Source organism: Arabidopsis lyrata (assembly GCF_000004255.2).
Source record: "Arabidopsis lyrata subsp. lyrata unplaced genomic scaffold ARALYscaffold_3, whole genome shotgun sequence".
Taxonomy (NCBI): Eukaryota; Viridiplantae; Streptophyta; class Magnoliopsida; order Brassicales; family Brassicaceae; genus Arabidopsis; species Arabidopsis lyrata.
Genome location: NW_003302553.1, coordinates 5,712,360 through 5,732,959, shown reverse-complemented (window position 1 = coordinate 5,732,959; position 20,600 = coordinate 5,712,360). Strand labels below are relative to the sequence as shown.

Genomic DNA, 20,600 nt, shown 5'->3' with positions numbered 1-20,600 from the left:
CCTGTGAATATGACCATACTTCTTCAATTACAATTAATCAAAAACAATTCTTTCTTCCCAAAAAAAGAACCTATTTATAAGAATCTCTAATCAAATTCTTTCTTTCTTTTCTTTTTCTTTAGTATACACACACAAACTCACACAATACAACATTCTCTGTTCCTTTCTTTGTCTCCTATTACCTTCAATCCCAATTCTCTGTGTTCTGCTTCCTCCTCGATAAAGAGAAAACTTACTGGATGAGTTCTTCAACTATGTTGTGTGGTGGAGGTTGTATCAGTCGATGCTGAGACGCCACTCATACCGCTCATAACACTCAAAATAGAGTGTTTTCTTTGGAGCCTCCCTCTCAGCTGGCGGATCTTGGCATCCACACGAGCTGTGACTCCAATCTTGGTCTTCTCTCTAGCCTTTGATCTTTCCCTCGTCCACATACGTTCGTCCTGGACGTCGATTCTGAAATGCTTGATCTCTTGAATGATGTGATGGTCCAGAGGGTTTAACGATCTCTGGAACGAAATGTGAGCCAAGTAAGGAAGTGTTGTGGCGGCTATGACCAGCAGCGAGGTAAGCCAGAAGATTGGTGCAGGTGCTAGGGTTTCGGAGAGCATGTGGAAGATGTTTCCTGAGACTTTTGGAGGTAACATGCCAAAGAGGGCAAGGAAGATGTACCAGGTGACGATACTTCCCCAGATCAAGACGTGTTGGATCCATGTGAAATGGCTCATGGTTAACGCTATCTGTACGTTCACTGCCCAGATGATGCAAGTGAACATTGCGGTTCCCATTGCGTCCATGTCTGCTGTTTGGCCACCAGAACAGAATGATTGGACATGGAAGATGCCAATGTTCAGGGCAAAGATGACTACGGATGCATAGACTCCATTTCCCATCCACCCGAGGATTCTGTACCAGTCAAAGAACAGGTTCTTGGGGCCTTGCTGGTACAGTGCAGGGAACTAGAAAGAGAGATAAAGTTATGATTAGTTGAAGGGTTTTAGGGTTCAGATTGGAGAGATTTAACTGAGCATAGAGGAGTAAACCTGTAAGCAGACTTCTGAAGACACGTCTTGCTCGAAAACTCCGAGGGCGATGACAGGGAGAGAGGTGAGAATAACGTTGAACAGCAACAAGTAGGAGTCGTTGTATATGGCTTGACCAGAAAACCCGGTGAAAGCCTCAAAGTAGAAGAGAGTCAGACCAAATGTTATGTTCTTGTAGAAGAAGTAACAGATCTGGCAGAAAAGAATATGAATCAAGGTCAGGTTGTGTTGTTCGATGGGCAATGATGCACCTGTCTGTATATAATTATAAATCACAGATATATACCATCTGGGCTATTCTTTTGTAGCACCAGTGCCCATGGACAACAAGTAGTCTCTCTAGAAACCGAAATTGGGCTATGGAGAAGTCGCTCGCCATTACAGCCTGCAAACAAATAAATAGAAATGTATGTGCAATCAGAAACAGACCAATGCAAACATCGCATTATATTGAAAACAAGTTTGATCACCTGCATGCCTTCCACGCCACTGATGCCTATACCTATATCGGCCTCTTGAATCATTCCAACATCATTTGCACCATCACCAATTGCCAAGGTTGTCTTTCCTGTTCCTTCTTTTGCTAGTCTTGTTACCTAGAAAACCGAGATAGAAATAAGTGATTCCCATCAATAATAGGAAGATATAACTAGGTTTTGTGGTGTATCAATCTTACAAGCGCTTTCTGCTTGGGAGAGACACGACAACATATCACTGAAGCACAGTCAACTGCCAGGGCAAGAAACTGATACTTGATATCATCCTCCAAAGCATATGTAAGTGTCTTTCCATCAATGATCAAAGCAAACGCTGCATGTGGATCCTTCTCTAGTTTGATCATCTGTGAAGCATTTATGATTTGCATCAAAATGCTCTCTCTTGCAGCCTGGCCATTAACAACAACAAACAAGTTATCACATAAAAATAAGTTTGTATAACAGTAATGTAGGTTTTTATAGTATCAGCCTAATACATACAGCTTCTGGGTCTTGGGATGATCCCTCTTCAGTTCTTAGTGCTATGTATATCTGCTTCATACCCTGTCTCAGCAAACTGCAGGCATATCTGCATTTGAAGAAAACAAAGAACTTAGTCCACTTACTATCTGTTTTAAAATTCCCAAGATTTGGGGTCGTGGTATTATCAGCAACATAGAAGAACAACACACCCTATGTTAATCGCTGTCTCCATCTTATCTCCTGTCAAAACCCATATCTTAAGACCAGCTTGGGCAAGTTTATCTATGCATTGAGGCACCTGAAACGAACAATAAATAATAAGCTGAAATGAAATTTCAAAAATTAGCGTCTTGGTAGTAATCCCAAACAAACTTCCAATGCATACCCCTTTCTGCAGTTTGTCTTCCACTGCAGTAGCACCGACAAGAATCAATTCCTTCTCCATCATATCAGATACCTTTTCGAGCATTTCATCTCTGTCAGCTCCGACTGAAGTTTTGGCTTTGTGAAATTCACTGTTCCATATCGAATACTCGGTCTCATCTAGCTTTCTATAACTGAGCGCCAATGTGCGTAAACCAGCTTCACCATATCCATTCAAATGCTTTGAAGTGGCTTCCAGATAATTTTTTCCATTCTTGGATAATCGTTCAAATATTATGCTGCAAAAGTTTAAGATAACGCATTGATATTTACTTTAGAAGAACTGAGACACTTTATGAAACTGCTTCAAGTTATGAGGCCAACCTGTCAGCACCTTTACAGAGTAGAAGAATCTGCCCTTTTTCATCACGGACGATAACAGACATTCTTTTTCTTTTGCTAGTGAAGTCCAATACATTTAAAACCTTATATTCTCTGTAAAATATCGGGCAAGTAGTTAGATATATGTTCACTAGGGCCGATAGAAACAAGTGAAAGATTTGCAGTTACAGTCTCACCTTTCAACTGGTTGGCCTGAATGTCGTTCACTGATAAACACACTTGATTGAGTTCTTTTGGTAAACTCAAAACCAAACTCTCCAGCGGCAACAAGGAAAGCAACTTCATCAGGAGACTCTGCTTCATAAGTACACTTTCCAGTATCTTCGTCCACCTCGGGAATAGCAGTGTGACAAACCGCCAGTATACGCAGAAACATCAAAATGTCATCTGAATTAGGTTCATTTAACCAGTTTCCACCCATGAGACGTTGATCCTCAAAACTAAACCCCTTGATACCAGTGGACTGTGTCTGATCCCCTTCGTCAATAGCAGTGATTACAGTCTCCAACTCAATATCTGATGATGTCTTGCTGGGCATTTTAGCATACCCATGCATCCTTCCTCTAGTCCTTGGAAGGTGGGTCACTTCCTCACCTTGCTCCTCATCGAGATCTATCGCCATTTGTTTTGCAGCAGCTAGTTCTACTTCACTGGCTCGGACACCATAAGAAGTACCCGCAATGGAGCATTTCAGAAAATCCATCTGGTTACATGTCAAAGTTCCTGTTTTATCGGAAAGGATTGTGTCAACTTGTCCCAGCTCTTCATTCAAATTCGATGTGCGTGCTTGAGCTGGAGTCCCACTCTCGCTATCATACATCTGCAAGTCTTGGTTAATGAAAGTTGCCTGCAAAACTTTTACGAGCTCGATGGAAACATACAATGAGATGGGAATCAGGTACCCATAAAGCAAGACAGCAGTGATCAGATGGACGACCCAAGCGTGAAAAGGATTTCTTGGATTTGTTAAGCGCTCAGGCTTGTCTGGTCGTAAGTACCACCAATCTCCCATATGCACCTTTGTCATAACTGCAAAACCCAGTGAGCTGATGAAGGAGACGAGCACAAGGAGGGCAAAGAGAGTATATATAATGTAGTCCATTCTCTTCTCAATTCTGCTTCTCTTTGAAGGGGATTTTGTTGAATTCTGCATGACTTTTGTGTCATGGCCAGTAAATATCACCACCCCATAGACATAAGACGTGTTCCTGAGCTTTGAGTCTCTCAAGAGAATCTGGCTAGGATCAAGGGGATAAACCTGACCGTCATATTCAAGATTTCCAACAAAGGTATAGAGGTTAGGATTGGGATCTTCACATTTGATAGTTCCGGAGAAACTCTGGAAAGTATCATCCCGTTCCAGAGGCAAGGTAACATCCAAACATCTCTTTACTTTCAAGTTAGTTTCGCCATCTAAGTTCATCGTCTCAACATAACAGATCCCATCCTCATAACTAGATGACAGTAAGAGCAAATCAGCAGGGAAAAATTGATCCTTTTCAACCTTGACTACATCCCCTACACGTAACTTCTTCCACTTCCTACGACCAAAATCACCATCCCCTCTGTGAACAGTGGCTTTCCTGGAATTCACCTTCACATCCTGCATAAACCGGCGCCAATCCTCTAACGCCTCTTTACCCATACTAAGCCCGACCACAAAAATCAAAGGAGCGATCATACTCCATTTGTTGAATGGGGAGAGAGGAAACACAGAGAGAATAGCAGCAACGAGGAAGTAGAAATTGGCAACACGGTGGAATTGCTCATACAAGCATTTGGGCAAGAAAGTGATGAGGTTATACCTAGTGGTGGACACATAGTTTGAGGTGTACCTAAGGACTTTAGCGAGGTGTAAATGAGGTTGGTTACAATGAACAATTCTGGTGTATCCTGGTCCATTAATGATATGGGGTCCTTGATCTTCTAGGGTTTTTGGTCTGAGACATCTAAAGGTGTAAAAATGGCTTTTCCGGATCCTTGATCTTATTCTGCGACGCCCCATTATCTCAAAAGTTTCAGCTCAACGCACGCAAGAGAGCGATTGTAGCTGTTCTTGTTTACCAACGTGTGAGATCATCTCCCGTCTCCACTGTAAGAAATCAAACAAAATCAAGAAAAGATTTCAGCTTAATTGACATAAATGTTCCATCACCACAAACAATTGAGTCCGCAGAATAAAAAAAATCAATAAACGATCACAAAAACATATGAAATCGACGACTCCGTTAAAGATTCGTCTCATCAAAACCACCAACATTCCACAGAAAACCCAAAAACTTGCATCACAAGACAACGTAAAATCCCTAGAATGTGACGCAAATTCCAAAAATCCGATGAACAATTTCTCAACAAAAGGGGCAGAAATCAAGAGAAAGCGAGAATAACCTAGAATCTGGAGGCTCGTTCATCAAGAAAATCGCGCAAACACCGATTCCAACGGAGATCAAACAAAAACGAAAAGCTGATGATGGCGATGGCCAAAATTCAATAGATGATGAGAATTGAGGAAGAAGAAGAAGAAAGGCTCGCTTTTTCTCTATCTCTCTCTTTGGAGAAGAAAGATCAAAGGAAAATAAAATCTCGATCTCTCTCTCTCTTCCACACTCTCTCCGACTGCAACTCTCAAACCCAACGCAGCTATTTCCGTTCTCTTCAGCTTCCTATTTTTATATTTTTTAATGAGTAATTAGCGATTTTCTCTATTTTTTTCTTATTATTAGTGTTTTTTTAGTTAAAACAAACGAAATCAAAATTAAACTGTCTAATTATTAAATTACTGATTTGATTTGACAAACATATGGTATTATTATTTGTTGGCATAATGTTTTTTTTCTTGTTACCTGGCACAATGATATATGTAATATGGTTTGTTTTATTTTCTTTGTTTGTCACAAGCTATGTTGCATGGAAACTCTCTCCAAGGTCCGTTTCCCGTTTCCGAAACAGAAACTCTCAGAAACACCAAGAAACGTTACGGAAACACGTTTCTTAAAAATCTCTGTTTGGAAACATGATGGAAACTCACGTTTCCGTTTTGGAAACATTACAAATATTTTTTCTTTTTAATTTGGAAACTTATATTTAATAAATAGCATGAAAATATTAAGATTTATAATACATATAAATAATTTTGGGAGATTCGAGTTTTAAGATCTTTTTCTCGACAAACCAGAGTTAGAAACAGTTTTATATAATCTTTGATGGAACTAATGAAAATGAGAATGAAAATATTGGTCTAAATATTTGAATTCGAGCCTTTTAATCTTAATTTTTTAGAATTTTAGTTAAACTATTTAATAGTTTATGTTTTGGATTTGTGTTGTTTAAAACATTTTTTTCTTTTAAATTCTTTTATGTTTGGTTATATATATACGTTTCCAAAACGTTTCCATTCTTTAACTTTAGAAAAAACTCGTTTCCCGTTTCCAAAACGTTTCGTTTCCGCGTTTCCGTTTCCGTTTCCATGCAACATAGGTCACAAGTTTAGAATTACGAGAAGCAAAAGCTTATTAATATTAAGATCACACAACAATTATAGAGAATTTATTTTCGACAACTTTTATGAGAATTGTATAACAACAAATTATAATGTACTATTCCGTACAGAAGTACACGAGTGAAACCGGTTTTGGTTGAACCACTTAACCGAATATACTATCATAGGATCATTCACTCTGGAAAAATGTCAGGCCCGGCCCAATAACGAAAACTACGCGGACTAAATGGACCCTTTTAGTATACAAATCTTACCCAAAAAAATAGAAAACCTATTTCATTATGAAAAATACTCTTTTGAGTTCGATTACGCTTACATGGTATGTATGTCATAAGTTGATTGATGTTTTTCATTTTAAATAACTTCAACGTTTTAGTTTACTACACAAGTCTCAAATACTCATGAGTGATGATAATAGTTTGGAAAGAGATACATGTGAATAGATAATATGTTAATTGTGTCTAGTTAAGGAATACAAAATTCAGAATGATTAATTAAGGAGCACAATGGCATCTCCAACCCTCTGGCTGATAATTAGCATAATGAGGAGATAGATGAGGAATTGAAGAAATGGTAGGGACTTGAATTGCTTCACATGGCTCACATCCATAGCATTTCTTATCACAACTTGGTGGCTTTGATCCTATTCTTCTTCTTTTCTCCATTTCTTCTTTTATCTCTTTATTCTCATTGGGAACCAACATGGGCCTTTTAGAGTTGTGTTCTGCAGCCTGTGGGCTTGTTATCTCTGAAGGCCCAATAGCAAAAAAAAAAAAAACAGAATTTGGACAATAAAATAAGAACATATTCAACTTATTCAACTTCCTATGCTTCTTTTGCTGTAAGTAGATAAACCAAGAGTACATAGACATTTATCATCTACCTTTTTACTGACTAATCTATAACAGTAATTTCTAAAACCATAATTTGTTTCTTTTTTACCGTTAAATCATGCAAATATTTGGGACCACGGTTTAGCCACTATTTACAAGTTATTAATTTGCTCATAAAATTAGTATAAACAATTAAGAACTCAACCTAACCTTATTTGCAAACAGAAACTAAACAGAGAAGTCTTTTGGTCATACTTACAAATCTACATGTCTGCCTTTCGATATATAGATATATACATAGTAATGGTCTAATATATTAGACTCTGAAGAAATAAGAAATTAAACCTGGATGAAAAGAAACGTGACTGGAAGCAATAGGCCTGCTTGTTGCACCAACCCAGCTCACTATATGTATCATCACCATTAATATAAATACAAAACCCTTTCTTGTTTCTCTCACTCGCATGATGATGATGTGATGATGATGAGGGCTACAATGATGTATATAGAGGCTTGAAGTAGAGGAAGAGGAAGAAGAAGGAGGAGAAGAAGAAAGAAGAAGCTTGTGGGGTTTAAAGCCTATAAATGCCTACAAGATATAGGAAGGTTGTTGCTTATGGGACAAGTGAAGTAGTAATTTTCTTACCAATCTATCAAGTTTTGCCTTTTCTTTTGATCAAAAAGCAAACTGATTAACCTATGAGCATGGTTTCTCTTTTTGAGAAATTTGAATTTTTTTGGGATTTTACAGCTCATTAATTGAATATCTTTTCTGACATGTCTCAGTACATGAAAGTAAATATTCGAATCAGAAATTAGAAGAAAACAGATAAGAACACGAGAGAAAGAGAGAGAGATCAGTCTACTGGAGAAGAATCTATGTACGAGATGGTCCATTCATCATAAAAATGCTTTTTTATAAATTGTAACTTTTAAAAGTAACGAAAGAAAAATATTGTCAAAAAAAAAAAAAAACTAACGAAAGAAAAAACAAAATGATACTACTTATTACCCTTGTTCTAAAAATCCCCGCCTAGCCCCGATTACTCCCCGCTTAATCGTTAGGCCCACCCTCTCCGCATCGATTAATGACTAATCCCCTAAAAAATCAGTAACCTGATTATTCTCCGCCTAATCCGATTATTTCCCGTCTAATCCGATTATTTCCCGCCTAATCTTACATACCCCGATTATTTTTTAGATTGCAAGTATAAAAAAACATTTTATTTTTGTTATTCAATCATTTGAATTGGGAGTTTGTGATGTTTTACATAACTTGTGTTCAAATTTTAATAAAAATCATAAAAATTTGTTTTTACTGTAATTTTGAAAAAAATATTGAATTAATATATTTTAAAAATATTAAAATAACCCTAAAACTAATCTCCGATTAATCCCCGATTTTAATCCGATTTTTCGATTAATCGCTAGGTCTATACCGAACGTCCGACTAGCGCCTAGCGATTTTTAAAACAAGGCTTATTACAAGTAATAAAATTAAATTATTATCTCTCGTGCATTGACTGCAGAGCCATCACAGCTCAATGGCTTCGTTTCCTTTAAGAGTAATAAAATAAATAAACTTGTAGAAGGGTCTCATTTATGAAAAGTCAGCCTTTTTATCCACATTATATGTAAAACGGCATGATTTTTATTTTATTTTTACAATTTACATGTATATATGATTGATATATATATATACTTTAGCAACAAAAAAATATATGAATGTTATATATATGCATTGAGATCTTTTTCTTTTGTATTGATACCGATTCATTCCGTATCGAATCATGACACTTAATTTGGAAGAATGTCAACTTTGATCTATGGGGACAAACCATACCCTTGATTGAATTTGGACCGTCCAAGTTTTCATATCAATCAAATTACCTATTTTCATGCTGATCAAATTTGATATTTTAATTTTACATCATTAACAAAAAAGTAATGTTATGGTTTTGCTTCGTGACATTTATTAAAATATACGTGTTCAGTGACTGTTATTTTCATGCACTAAGCGTAGACAGGAGGCTTGATGGTGTCAGCTGGAATAAATGAATGGAAATTGACACATCATATTCCTACTTTTAGAATATGGTGCGAGACATTTTCATAAAATTGACTGATCAATTAGTTTCTAGTTTTAGTAAACGCCAAGCTCACACGGAGTGTGAATATTACTCCAAAAAGGAATCGTATCAGTCAAATTATGATTTCACAGTTTTAGCAATCTCTTTACATCAAGTAAATTAAATATTCCACCTACTTTTTTTTCCTACTTTCTACAAATTTGTTTTTCAACGTAAAGATGAATTTAAAAGGCATCTTCCAGATTTGAATATATTCCAAGAAGTAAAATGAAAAAAAGGAGTTGTTTAAAAAATTAAAAGTACTCACATTTGACTTTGACAAAAAAAAAATTATTCACGTTTGACTCGGCCTCTGGCTTCATATTATTTGTAGACTATAAAATTAAAGACTATTCTTAATTATGTGATATAAGTAAAAAAAATTCTGATTGGCTCTGAATTGTCAAGTGTACTGTGTAGCACCATGGAAATAGCTGTGTTAATGTATTGTGATTTGATTAGTCAAAGCCAGGAAATTAATGGGATTGTTCTTTTAACATATGTTCTACACTTCTGTTTAAGGCTTTAAGCATATGTGAACAATGAAATATCATATGTACGTGGACTATAGTATAGAATCTGATCATAGAACATAATTTCTTGTGGACTATCAATTATCCGAGTAACTTCAGTCATCGATACATTTGATCATGATATGCGTAGAACGATTTTTTTTATTATGACATGAATTTTCGATGGGTTTTAAAAGTTAATATACTCAAAATATTTACAATTTTAAAATTTTAATGGTGTAGTGGCTCAACAGTTTAATTTCACAGGGTCTGCTGAGTATTTAATCTCTCTACAATGGTAAAGCTTTTTCCCACATATGTATTTGAAATCAATTCACACAAGTTATTCTGAGCTCGTTTTATAAAAATCTTAAGATAATTAATGAATCATATTGTTATAAGGGCCATTTTATATTCTATAGAGAATCATGCAGTTACTATCTCTATCCCCAGAGGAACTATGAAAGTGAACGTTGAACCAAATTATGGTGAAAATGTGACGAGAGCTTCCTTCTTGTCCGTGTGGAAGCTTTTATATTATGTCCAACAAACTTTCATGTTCTTATACAATGTATTTTCCCATAATGTATATGAAAAATGGACCTACCCATGAATCAAACTAAACAGATTCACTAATACATGCAAATGATAATAGTTCATTGGCGTTCAATCTAATTACTAAAAATTAGTACATAGGTCACCACATCTAATTACATATCACATCATCATGTACTAATATATTTGTGATATTGTAAGTTGTAACTCGATGCGTTATGAGGACGTAGTTCTCTTAAAACATATAAAAACTATCTAGTTTTTACCAGAGGTAAACATACATTTAGTCTTTGATAATGTTAAGGGTTTATCAATGGAGGTAAGAAAATGGGACAAGAGAAAATGGTTAAGAGGTCAGTTTCAGAACCACCAAGAAGATATATGTCAAATTAAGAAAAAAAGGGAAGCTTCCGACAGAATCTCGAGTCCGTTGAGCTTTGACTTCTTTAAACTGCATATAACCAAATTTCACTTCAAAAGACTTATATTGCAGTTTTATAGTGTTTCGTTATCTTCAAGTCTGCTTCTCTCTAACCCACAACGTGAGTTCATAAAATCTTATAAGTTGCTCTGTTAAAAAAAACGGAACAACTAAGAACACAAATACGGTAGTGAAATTCAACTCGAATGCAAACAAGTTGTGGTAAGAATTTCTCTACTTAAACATTTGATGATGACACTAATTAAAATGAAAGAACCAATTTTGCCTTTTGTTTCGTGGGATTTTTACTTCAAGGAGACAACCAATTGGGGCCTTCTCTCATTTCTTTCGCCTTTTCTTGTTCACACACAGCTATCTATAATTTATATATATGAATGATTTTTGCTAGCTACATGATTCTGATTCATAATATTAGTATACATGGAAACGAAAAAAAAATAGACTCAAAGATATTATCCTAAACCTTGTTTTGAATTGAAGTCTTAGATCCAATAGTTTGACAAAATGTTTGATGTTTTAATTTGTACCATATTTGAGGTTCGCTTTTCTATAAAATACAATTTATTATTGAAAACGAACTTACGAAAATCTCTAACATAAGTGTGTAGAGTCACAGAGATATATAATATTGTTAGTGAACACAAAATTTCTGGAGAGAAAAAAAAAACTACGTACATATAGATGTACGTACCCACACAAATCAAATCAACAACATATATAATTTTCAAATTTCAAATGGGAAAATTCGAAAATTTTGCTTTTTGTATGTGTTAGGAATATATAGTTATGGAGAGGATATGCTCTGAAAAAATGTGTTTTACTTTGTAGAAATAAAAAAGATAGTTGTTCTCGAAGCAAAAAGCCAAAATGTATAGAAAGTTAGTGTCCTTTGATGGCTCATCAAAAATAGAAAGAAAAGTGTGAAAGCTCTTTATTAGTTGCATGTGGCATCGAAGGCAAAATCAAAAGAATCTTCTGTTTGGGCCTAGTGCTTCGGTCACAAGCATTAAATTTATCCCTAAGAATAATTTGAACTTTTTATTAAATAATTGTATATTCTGAACAATATTAATGTCAATCTGGTTATTGTTAGGTTATTGGTATAAGCATAAGAAGTATGTTCTATGAAACAGAGTAGATATGTTCTATTTCTATATTTCATTTATCGGTAGATTTATCCATAAAGTTATACGGAGAAGTAAATATTATTTGTTCATAAATTGGCTAATCAATTAAATACGAAGAAAATATGTATGTTTAGTAAATCAACACATGAAATATATACGCTTATCATGATCATAACATTGTTGGCATGATTTTTCGGTTGCCAGGTCTAAACGTAACACATAATTAATATTATTTTATCAGGATGACCAACGAAATAATCGATAAACATTCAAGTTCTCAAACAAATTCCAGCCACGAATCCATCATATTTTTGTATGTTAATAATGTATGATAGCAGCTTTACCCTTCAAAACATTTCTAACGTGCAAATCATAGTCATAATAACCAACTAAACCATTAACTACTTCTATACGACAAAGCGCATCTATCTCAATTACGTATAACTGGTCAAATTGCTCTAACACGGTCGCATCATATATATATCACTTCTGCTGAAATCACAATGTTACCGACGATTTTCTAACTATACAACTAAAAAGCACAGATAATTTATTATCCTTTATATTCCTCACTCTTGATTCCGACACCGACAAAGGAGGTAAAAGAATCTAAAAAACTTATAAGCCAGCAAATTTAGGGTTAAGTTAGTAATCAAACCCTATCATTAATATATTATATCGATGAACCCACACCTATCAAATAAATTTAAAGCGTATGTAATGACAATATAACATCACTCAAACTTACATATTAGGATTTAGTGTTGAAAGTTAAAAAGAAACATATTCAAGTTGCCCTTCGGGGACATCCGACTAAAAGCAAAAAAAAAAAAAAAGTTTAACTCTTTAATTTAACCTCTGAAGTTTACACCATCAGCTTTAACTCCTAAAGTTTACAAAAAAAAAAAAAAGTTTAACTCTTAAAGTCAAATTAAGAATCTAATGTAAAGTTGAATTCGAGCCCTTTATGTCAAAATTAAAACTTTGCTTCCTTTGTTGGCAATCCTAATATATTATTATTTTATGCGGTGGTGATCCGTTTAATGTTTTTTTTTTTTTTTTTTTTTTTTGACATCTTTGGATCGACAAGGCCCGATCCATAGCCAATCCCTACTACGCGGGGTAACGCGACTTAGTGGAGTTGAACTCCGGTGGGAAAGGCGGAGTCAAGTGGATTTAACCACTTGACTAAAGGCACATCCCCGATCCGTTTAATGTTTATATAACTTCTTTCGACTTAATATTGAAATAACTTTCATTGATACTTCCATTAATTAAATTTAACCAAGACAAGTAGAAAACTCAAATTTATAACTGAGGAGGAGGACTCACAGTGTCTGCATGGGCAACACGTGTCTGTGTAGAAGAAGACAATGGCCATGATTCTGTAATAAGCCACACAGGCTCTCACTGAGAAGAAACTCCAGCTTTTAGCATTTTAACCTTTTATAACACAAAGCCCTAAAAAAATACACTGGGCCACTCTCGTCTTCAGTGTGCTAAAAACCCACCTATAATTAATTAGTAATTTTCTTATTTTTGTTAGATCTTTTTTTCTTGCAACTTGTTACACTTATTATCAGTTCCCCCACACAAATTTTTGTTCATTTTACGTTTCAAATTATTGTAGTTTAATTACACTGTACATACAGTATGTTGTTTCGGAAAGAAAATCACAATTGAAGAAACTGGTCCACATCATTAGGTAGCATATTATTATCTATTACTTTTGTACAGTGTTCTAAAAAGCGGTCTAGACGGTCGCGTAGGCCTTGATTAGACGTTAGACTTTCATGCGACGCTTAAATAACTGTTTTGACCGCCTAAAATTATATAGATCTTGTTTAATATAATTTTTCAATTCCAATTAGAGTTTTATTTATATATATAATTATAAATATTCATATATTGTTTGATATAAATATTTTATCTAATTTTTGTTTATAATTTCATAATTTTTAGTTTTATATAGATATTTTATATAATATCATATTTATAATGTTTTATGTTATAAACGTCTAAACCATCTAAAAAATTGCCAAGGTCCCGATTAAGCGTTTTAGGCACTAGAAACTAAATCACCGTCCGCTTAATGCCTAACGCTTTCTTCAACACTGCTTTTTTATTTTTTTTGGTCAAAATTCAACACTGCTTTTGTTTTGTAATAAACTAATGGAAAATTTCTGCAGCCGTTTCTCATTTTAATTGTGTGTATTAATCATTTAATCTCACCAATTCTCGATACAATATAAGTTATAACACTTCAGCAACGTACAAACATTCCAAGAGAGAGACGGAGAGAGAAGAGAGAGAGAGGATGGGTCATCACTCGTGCTGCAACAAGCAAAAGGTGAAGAGAGGGCTTTGGTCACCCGAAGAAGACGAAAAGCTCATCAACTACATCAATTCATATGGCCATGGATGTTGGAGCTCTGTTCCCAAACATGCAGGCATTTCTACACATATATCTATGGGTTTTGTTTCTTGAATTATCTACTAATAATAAGTCATTGTCTTTAGGTTTTAATCTCTTTGGGGGGTTTCGCTTGTGTATAATTAGGTTTGCAGAGATGTGGAAAGAGTTGTAGATTAAGATGGATAAATTATCTACGACCTGATCTTAAACGTGGAAGCTTCTCTCCTCAAGAAGCTGCTCTTATCATTGAGCTTCACAGCATTCTTGGTAACAGGTTTGTTAGATAATTAACATTTATACATGTGAAATAGAAAACTAACATTTCTTCAAGAAATTGACTTACTTTTTTAATCATATTATCTTTTCTGTTATGTTTTTTGACAGATGGGCACAAATTGCTAAACATCTACCTGGAAGAACAGATAACGAGGTCAAGAATTTCTGGAATTCAAGCATAAAAAAGAAGCTCATGTCTCACCATCATCACGGTCATCACCTTCATCACCATCTCTCTTCCATGGCGAGTTTGCTCACCAACGTTAACCTTCCTTATCACAATGGATTCCACCCTACTACAGTCGACGATGAAAGTTCAAGATTCATGTCCAATATCATCACAAACACTAACCCTAATTTCATCACTACAAGCCACCTCTCTCTTCCTTCTCCTCATGTTATGGCCCCATTGATATTCCCAACCTCTAGAGAAGGAGATTTCAAGTTTCTAACCACAAACAACACAAACCAATCTCATCATCAAGATAATAACTATTACAACAACCTCGACATTTTGTCAGCCACACCATCTATAAACAATCATCATCAACTTTCACTTTCTTCTTGTCCTCATGATAATGATCCCCAATGGCCAGCTTTACCAGATTTCCCAGCGAGTACCATTTCTGCTTTCCAAGAAACCCTTCAAGATTATGACGATGCTAATAAACTCAACGTGTTTGTGACACCATACAACGAAAATGCCAAAAAGTTATTATGTGGAGAAGTTCTCGAAGGCAAAGTACTATCTTCCTCCTCGCCAATATCACAAGATCACGGCCTTCTTCTTCCCACCACGTACAACTTTCAAATGACTTCTACGAGTGATCATCATCATCATAGAGTGGACTCATACATCAATCACATGATCATACCATCATCATCCTCATCATCGCCAATCTCTTGTGGACAGTACGTCATAACTTAAGCAAACCCTAGTCCTAAACCATCTACATGGGATTCCTTGACATGGGTACGTAATAAATACCTATATACGTTTGATATCTATATATAAGAAGGAAAGAGGGAACATAAATAATCACCCACATGTGTTGATAAGTCTTTTCCATATAGTGTAAGGATTTGTGATATGTTACATGAATTACTTTTCATATATATTGCATTGAATTTGAATAATGAGGGAAAACATAAATGTTGCTAAGTTCTTTTTAATTCAGGTTAGAGTCGTGTGCGTTGTGGGAAAAGGTTACTACATATAATATAAAGTTGGTCCTTATACACATTTTAATGAACACATACAAACACACATGTACATATGTATGTAAGGACGTATACGTATATGTGAAGGAAGTACGATCTCTATCTCTCGTCATCTACGTACACATGTGTTTGTATATGGTCAGTTTGTTTTGCCTCTGTATTGGAAATTATTGTCTTCATCTTTGTTTTTTCTTTGTCGCTTATTGCTTATCTCTCTCTCTATGATATTTCGTGGGGTCAAAATATGTGGACTGTCATCATAATTCAATGCAAGTTCAATGTACAATTTTTTTAGTCAACTGTGAGATTCTCTTTTGATCATTTTTAAACGTTTAGACAAAAAAAAACACAATTTTGTATCCTCTAAGTCTTGCGTCGTTATTATAACAACGATAATTTGTTAACATCATGGAGAAAAAAAGGATTCCTTGATATAAACTATCCATTACAAAGGAGCTGAGATCTTTAAAATTTTAACTTCAGTTCGATTCTGAGTTCAATAACACATCAAAAAAGTAAGAAGACATCCGACTTATTTATGAGATGCAAGTTTCGTTTTCTAGCCTGAAGGAGAGCCTGAATCGTTTCTGATAAAAGGAGATTCATCAATAGAAAGATTAGAGAGATTCTAGGCAGTGACTCTGTGACGCCCTTTTGCTATTCTCCGAGCTATAACTCTCCGTCCACCTTTGGTTGCCTTCCTGTTCATATTCAGACATTCACTGAGTAAACAGTTTTGGTCACTCAAACACTATGTACAGATGTAGATTCTTGTTCTTACTTTCAATTCTCTACTGTGAATGAGAATGAGTAATGATTTGAAGTACTTTAAGAATTTCAATCGTTTGGTTGATTAACTAGATTTTGAGACTCTATTCTTGGTCTAAAATAAGGAAGTTTAACACGAAAAGGCATACCGAGCAAAGAATCCATGGTTTCGTTTACGCCTAATAGTGCTTGGTTGGAATGTCCTCTTAGGAAACAGAAGCAATGGCTCACTTGAAGGATCAACTACATTACCAAATACAAAGACATGAGAACCATAGAGCAGCAAAGTTTACAACTTTGCAGAGAGACTAAAGCCCTAAGCCCAATGAACAATAACAGAAGGCTGGACTCTCCTTTAGGACACATACATAACACTCTTGAACTATATGAAACTCAGCACAACACAGCCAGATTCTTGAATCTCCTACAAGTTCAGACATAAGTTAAATATCTTTGCTTCCCAATATGCTACAAGCACTTTATAATTCACTATGATCCCCATTCAAGAACCAGAACCACCACCCCATAACTCAGTATCTCCACTAGCAGCAAAATGACCAGTAACAGGACTCAATAAAACGACCTAAACATTGTTTCTACTGTGTAAGCACATGAGCAAGCAAGAAAAGTTTCTGATTTCATCAACCATTGACACACAATCCACCAAAAAAAAAACAGAACACTTCTTAACATTTGATTAATACTCGAGCATCTAGTGACTGCATACCCTATAAATCATATTCATAGGCCAAAAAAATCAAGCTCCGTGAGAGTAGGAACAAGTTACAAATCTAGCTACTGACAGATACACTCAAAATGGGGTCAGAGAGTGAAAGTACCTTCTGGTAAGAAGAATTCGAGTGAAGGAAGACCAGAAGGGTAAAGAAACCCACGTTCGTTGAGTTCCTGGAGCGAAGCAGTGTCGTTAGGGCGCGAAATGAGTGAGCTCTGTAGATTCGACAACGACGGGAAAAAATACGGAGGGATTTCTTGTCCCTGAGGAGCTATCTGTTGAAACGAAGATCTGAGATTGTTCTGCACAAGATTCGTCGTCGGCTTCGATAGAAACCGATTCATCAATGAAGCTCCTGACCTGATTAGGGTTTTGGCCGCCATTTTTTCTCCCTTCTCCGAGATTGCGATAGCTTCCACTGTTGTCTCTTCGAAAATGTACGAGAGAGACGAGTAAACATGGGCTTTGGGCCACAGGCCCAATTTTTATAAACACAGTGGCATTTCGTAATTTAACAAGATCTTAGCAAGACAAAAATTGGCTTTAAATTTTCATGTAAACAGAACGAGAATGAACAAGAGTGTGGTCTACAAAATCTACTACAGTGTTCATGGTGTCTAACATCGTGTAGATCATCTGGCTCGAAGGGTGAGACCAGTCAGCCACTGCGAAGGAATGAGTTTGGTTACCGAGCACGATCCAGCTCAAGGCTGGTTCTTTCTTAACCCCTCGATCTCTCATCAGCTCTCTAACCTCCTCAGCTGAAGAATTGACTCCAGAATCATTGTAAATGTTGTGGAGCAATACGTACGAGCCAGAGGCCTCAGGTTCGAGTTCCATCAATCTCTCTGCAACGCGTTTACCAATTACGCTGTCTTTGTATACCCTGCAAGAACTCAATAATGCTCTCCACATCACTGGATGGTCTTGAAAACCAGAGCTCAAAATCAGGTTCTCGGCATCTGATAATCTTCCGGTGCGACCTAAGAGATCGGCGAGGCAAGTGAAATGTTTCTCGTTCGGGTTAATCCCGTAACTGTTCTTCATGGTTTGGAAATAGTTTACTCCGTGTGTGACTAATCCTCCGTGGCAACAAGCTATTAGAACGCCGAGAAATGCTTGCTGGTTCGGTTTAATTCCGCGGGTTTTCATCGACTCAAAGATGTTTAAGGCATCGTGAGCAGAACCGTGTTGCGCAAGGCTTGAGATCATAGCTGAGTATGTTGCAACGTCTGGGTTTTGGACCTCGATAAATACTTTATTAGCAAGAGGCATGTTACCTGACTTTGCGTACATAGAAATGCTGGAGGTCTTAACACTGGTGTAAGCATCAATTCCACTCTTTATGGCATAACCCTGAATCTGCTCTCCTGAGCTTAACGCAGCAAAATCTGCACAAGCACTCATCATAAGGGAAACTGTATACTCTTCCGGTCTTATAGGGGATGAAAAAAGTTGTCGGAACAGGTCAAATGCGCTTTCAAGCTGCTCGTTTTGGACATGACAATCAATTATCGATGTCCATGAGGCGATATCTTGTTTTGATGTTGAAGCAAAGCATTGCATTCCATCTTCAGTTGAACCCATTAATGCATACAGCTCGATTAGAGCACTTCCAATAAACTCATCAGACTGGAAATTGTTCTTACAGATGAGAGCGTGAATCTGCCTTCCATATTCTAAGGTTTTCGCCGCACTACAAGCTTTGAGCACAACTGAAAATGTCGATGGCGAGGGTTCCAAACCCCGTCTTTGCATTTCCATGAAGAGCTTAAAGGCTTCACTCGAAGCTTCATCGGTTATATCATCCATTTGGAGAAACCCAGAAATCATCGCGTTATACGTAACCACATTCTTGGCAGGCATCAAACTGAAAAGCTTTATCGCCTCCTTCAAACTTCCGTTTTTGGCATACATGTCAAGCAACGCAGTACGGACAACTATATCAAATTCCATTCCTAGTTTTGCTGCGTAACAGTGAATTGCCATACCTTTTTCCATCAATCCTTCGTTCAGGTTTATGCAACAAGCCTTTAGCACACTCCCCAGAGCATAAGTAGTCAACTTTAAGCCGGCTCTATGCATTTTAGCCAACAGATTAAGCGGTTCTTCCGCTGCACCAACCCGAACATAACCAGAAATCAAAGAATTCCATGAAACTTGATCCCTTTCATTGCATCTATCAAATAAAGACATAGCTTGGTCAAGCTTTCCACACTTACTATACATGTCGATCAACACATTAATCAAAAACACTTGCTGAGACAGACCATTAACAACAACCAACCCGTGCAACAATTTGCCAAAATCAAGATCACACCTTTCCCCACAAAAGCCTAATGCACCGGCATACGTGAACTTATCAAGCTTCAAATTATCATCCCTAGCTTCAAGAAACAATTCCATGGCCTGCTCATAAAACCCCACCTGAGTGTACCCAGAAATCAAAGAATTAAAAGAAATAATGTTCCGTTCAGGCATTCTGTCGAACAACTGGCGTGCAAAACCCAATTCCCGGCACTTGCAATACATATTCAGAAGATTGTTGAGCAAGTACAGACACGGGTTCAAGGAAGACTTCACCATGTGTCCATGGGCGAGCTTTCCCAGTACCAGGGAGCCTGATTTCGCAGCTGTCTGAAAAAGTTTCTTGTAAGCTTCGGAATCTAAAGCCGTGTTCTTTGGTTGGCATAACGAAGACAAAAACCTGTAACCCAATCCAACTTGTTTGGTGATAAGAATAACAAGAGACTCTTGAGCAATGTTGTTGAACGAAGTCTTCTTTGCTCGGAACTGTAACAACATGATCTCCCATCACATAACGAAACTAACGGCTTTTGTCTGCAACACAACGACGATTTCCTCTGTTCTTTTTTCCCAACTGGGCCTCTATATAGACTTAAGTTAATTGTTTTGGGCTTCGCGTAAACTTGTTTAGTATTTTTCAGTATATCACATCTTAATTTGACGTTGAAACCTTCATATCGTATTTTTCCAAAATCTTGATATTGTAACATGCATTTCATGTAATTAAATCAAAGCTCATATAAGTAAATTTACAGATTTTGACACCAAAGATCTTGTGGTCAACGGAAATTGAATCGGACGGTGGGAAGTCCACGTGTTGTTAAACCGGAGCCGATCACACCGTCCAAACTTTAGTAAAGGTGAAGAGGCGGCGAGGTGGATCCCAACTAAAATTTGGGCTTTTCTGTGGGGCCCACTATCTTATTGTCCAGCCAATTGCCCTCCATGAAAAAATTGCCACGTGGGACCCATCATGACTTTACCGTCTACCAATGCAATGAGTATATCATAATTT

At 36.4% G+C, this 20,600-nt stretch overlaps 5 protein-coding genes across 6 annotated transcripts; 1 reads left to right on the top strand and 4 right to left on the bottom strand.

Annotated features, from left to right (window-relative positions):
• Positions 1-6: 6 nt before the first annotated feature.
• LOC9318925 (probable phospholipid-transporting ATPase 7) lies at positions 7-5,446 on the bottom strand. The gene is made up of 11 exons (XM_002882813.2): positions 5,156-5,446; positions 2,944-4,859; positions 2,750-2,860; positions 2,388-2,664; positions 2,212-2,300; positions 2,021-2,108; positions 1,720-1,929; positions 1,514-1,639; positions 1,330-1,428; positions 1,044-1,235; positions 7-959 (listed from the first exon to the last, which is right to left on the bottom strand). The coding sequence occupies exons 2-11, from the start codon at positions 4,770-4,772 to the stop codon at positions 249-251; spliced, it is 3,732 nt and encodes a 1,243-aa protein (XP_002882859.1). The 5' UTR covers positions 4,773-4,859; positions 5,156-5,446; the 3' UTR covers positions 7-248.
• A 1,144-nt stretch (positions 5,447-6,590) lies between these two features.
• Positions 6,591-8,043, bottom strand: LOC9321062 (EPIDERMAL PATTERNING FACTOR-like protein 3). The gene is made up of 2 exons (XM_002882812.2): positions 7,445-8,043; positions 6,591-7,014 (listed from the first exon to the last, which is right to left on the bottom strand). The coding sequence occupies exons 1-2, from the start codon at positions 7,563-7,565 to the stop codon at positions 6,761-6,763; spliced, it is 375 nt and encodes a 124-aa protein (XP_002882858.2). The 5' UTR covers positions 7,566-8,043; the 3' UTR covers positions 6,591-6,760.
• A 6,001-nt stretch (positions 8,044-14,044) lies between these two features.
• LOC9318924 (transcription factor MYB26) lies at positions 14,045-16,076 on the top strand. 2 transcript variants are annotated; one of them, XM_021032379.1, is made up of 4 exons: positions 14,045-14,314; positions 14,425-14,554; positions 14,665-15,529; positions 15,735-16,076. In XM_021032379.1, the coding sequence occupies exons 1-3, from the start codon at positions 14,182-14,184 to the stop codon at positions 15,482-15,484; spliced, it is 1,083 nt and encodes a 360-aa protein (XP_020888038.1). In that variant the 5' UTR covers positions 14,045-14,181; the 3' UTR covers positions 15,485-15,529; positions 15,735-16,076. The 2 variants fall into 2 exon arrangements, with proteins under 2 accessions (XP_020888038.1, XP_020888037.1); XM_021032378.1 differs by having other exon boundaries at positions 14,665-16,076.
• A 111-nt stretch (positions 16,077-16,187) lies between these two features.
• On the bottom strand, positions 16,188-17,733 carry LOC9318923. Its single transcript, XM_021032380.1, has 3 exons — positions 17,385-17,733; positions 16,695-16,788; positions 16,188-16,478 (listed from the first exon to the last, which is right to left on the bottom strand). Exons 1-3 carry the CDS (start codon positions 17,659-17,661, stop codon positions 16,406-16,408), a joined length of 444 nt encoding a protein of 147 aa, XP_020888039.1. The 5' UTR covers positions 17,662-17,733; the 3' UTR covers positions 16,188-16,405.
• Positions 17,734-17,800: 67 nt separating this feature from the next.
• LOC9321061 (pentatricopeptide repeat-containing protein At3g13880) lies at positions 17,801-20,569 on the bottom strand. Its single transcript, XM_002882810.2, has one exon. It carries the CDS (start codon positions 20,081-20,083, stop codon positions 17,822-17,824), a length of 2,262 nt encoding a protein of 753 aa, XP_002882856.1. The 5' UTR covers positions 20,084-20,569; the 3' UTR covers positions 17,801-17,821.
• Between the last annotated feature and the right edge of the window lie 31 nt (positions 20,570-20,600).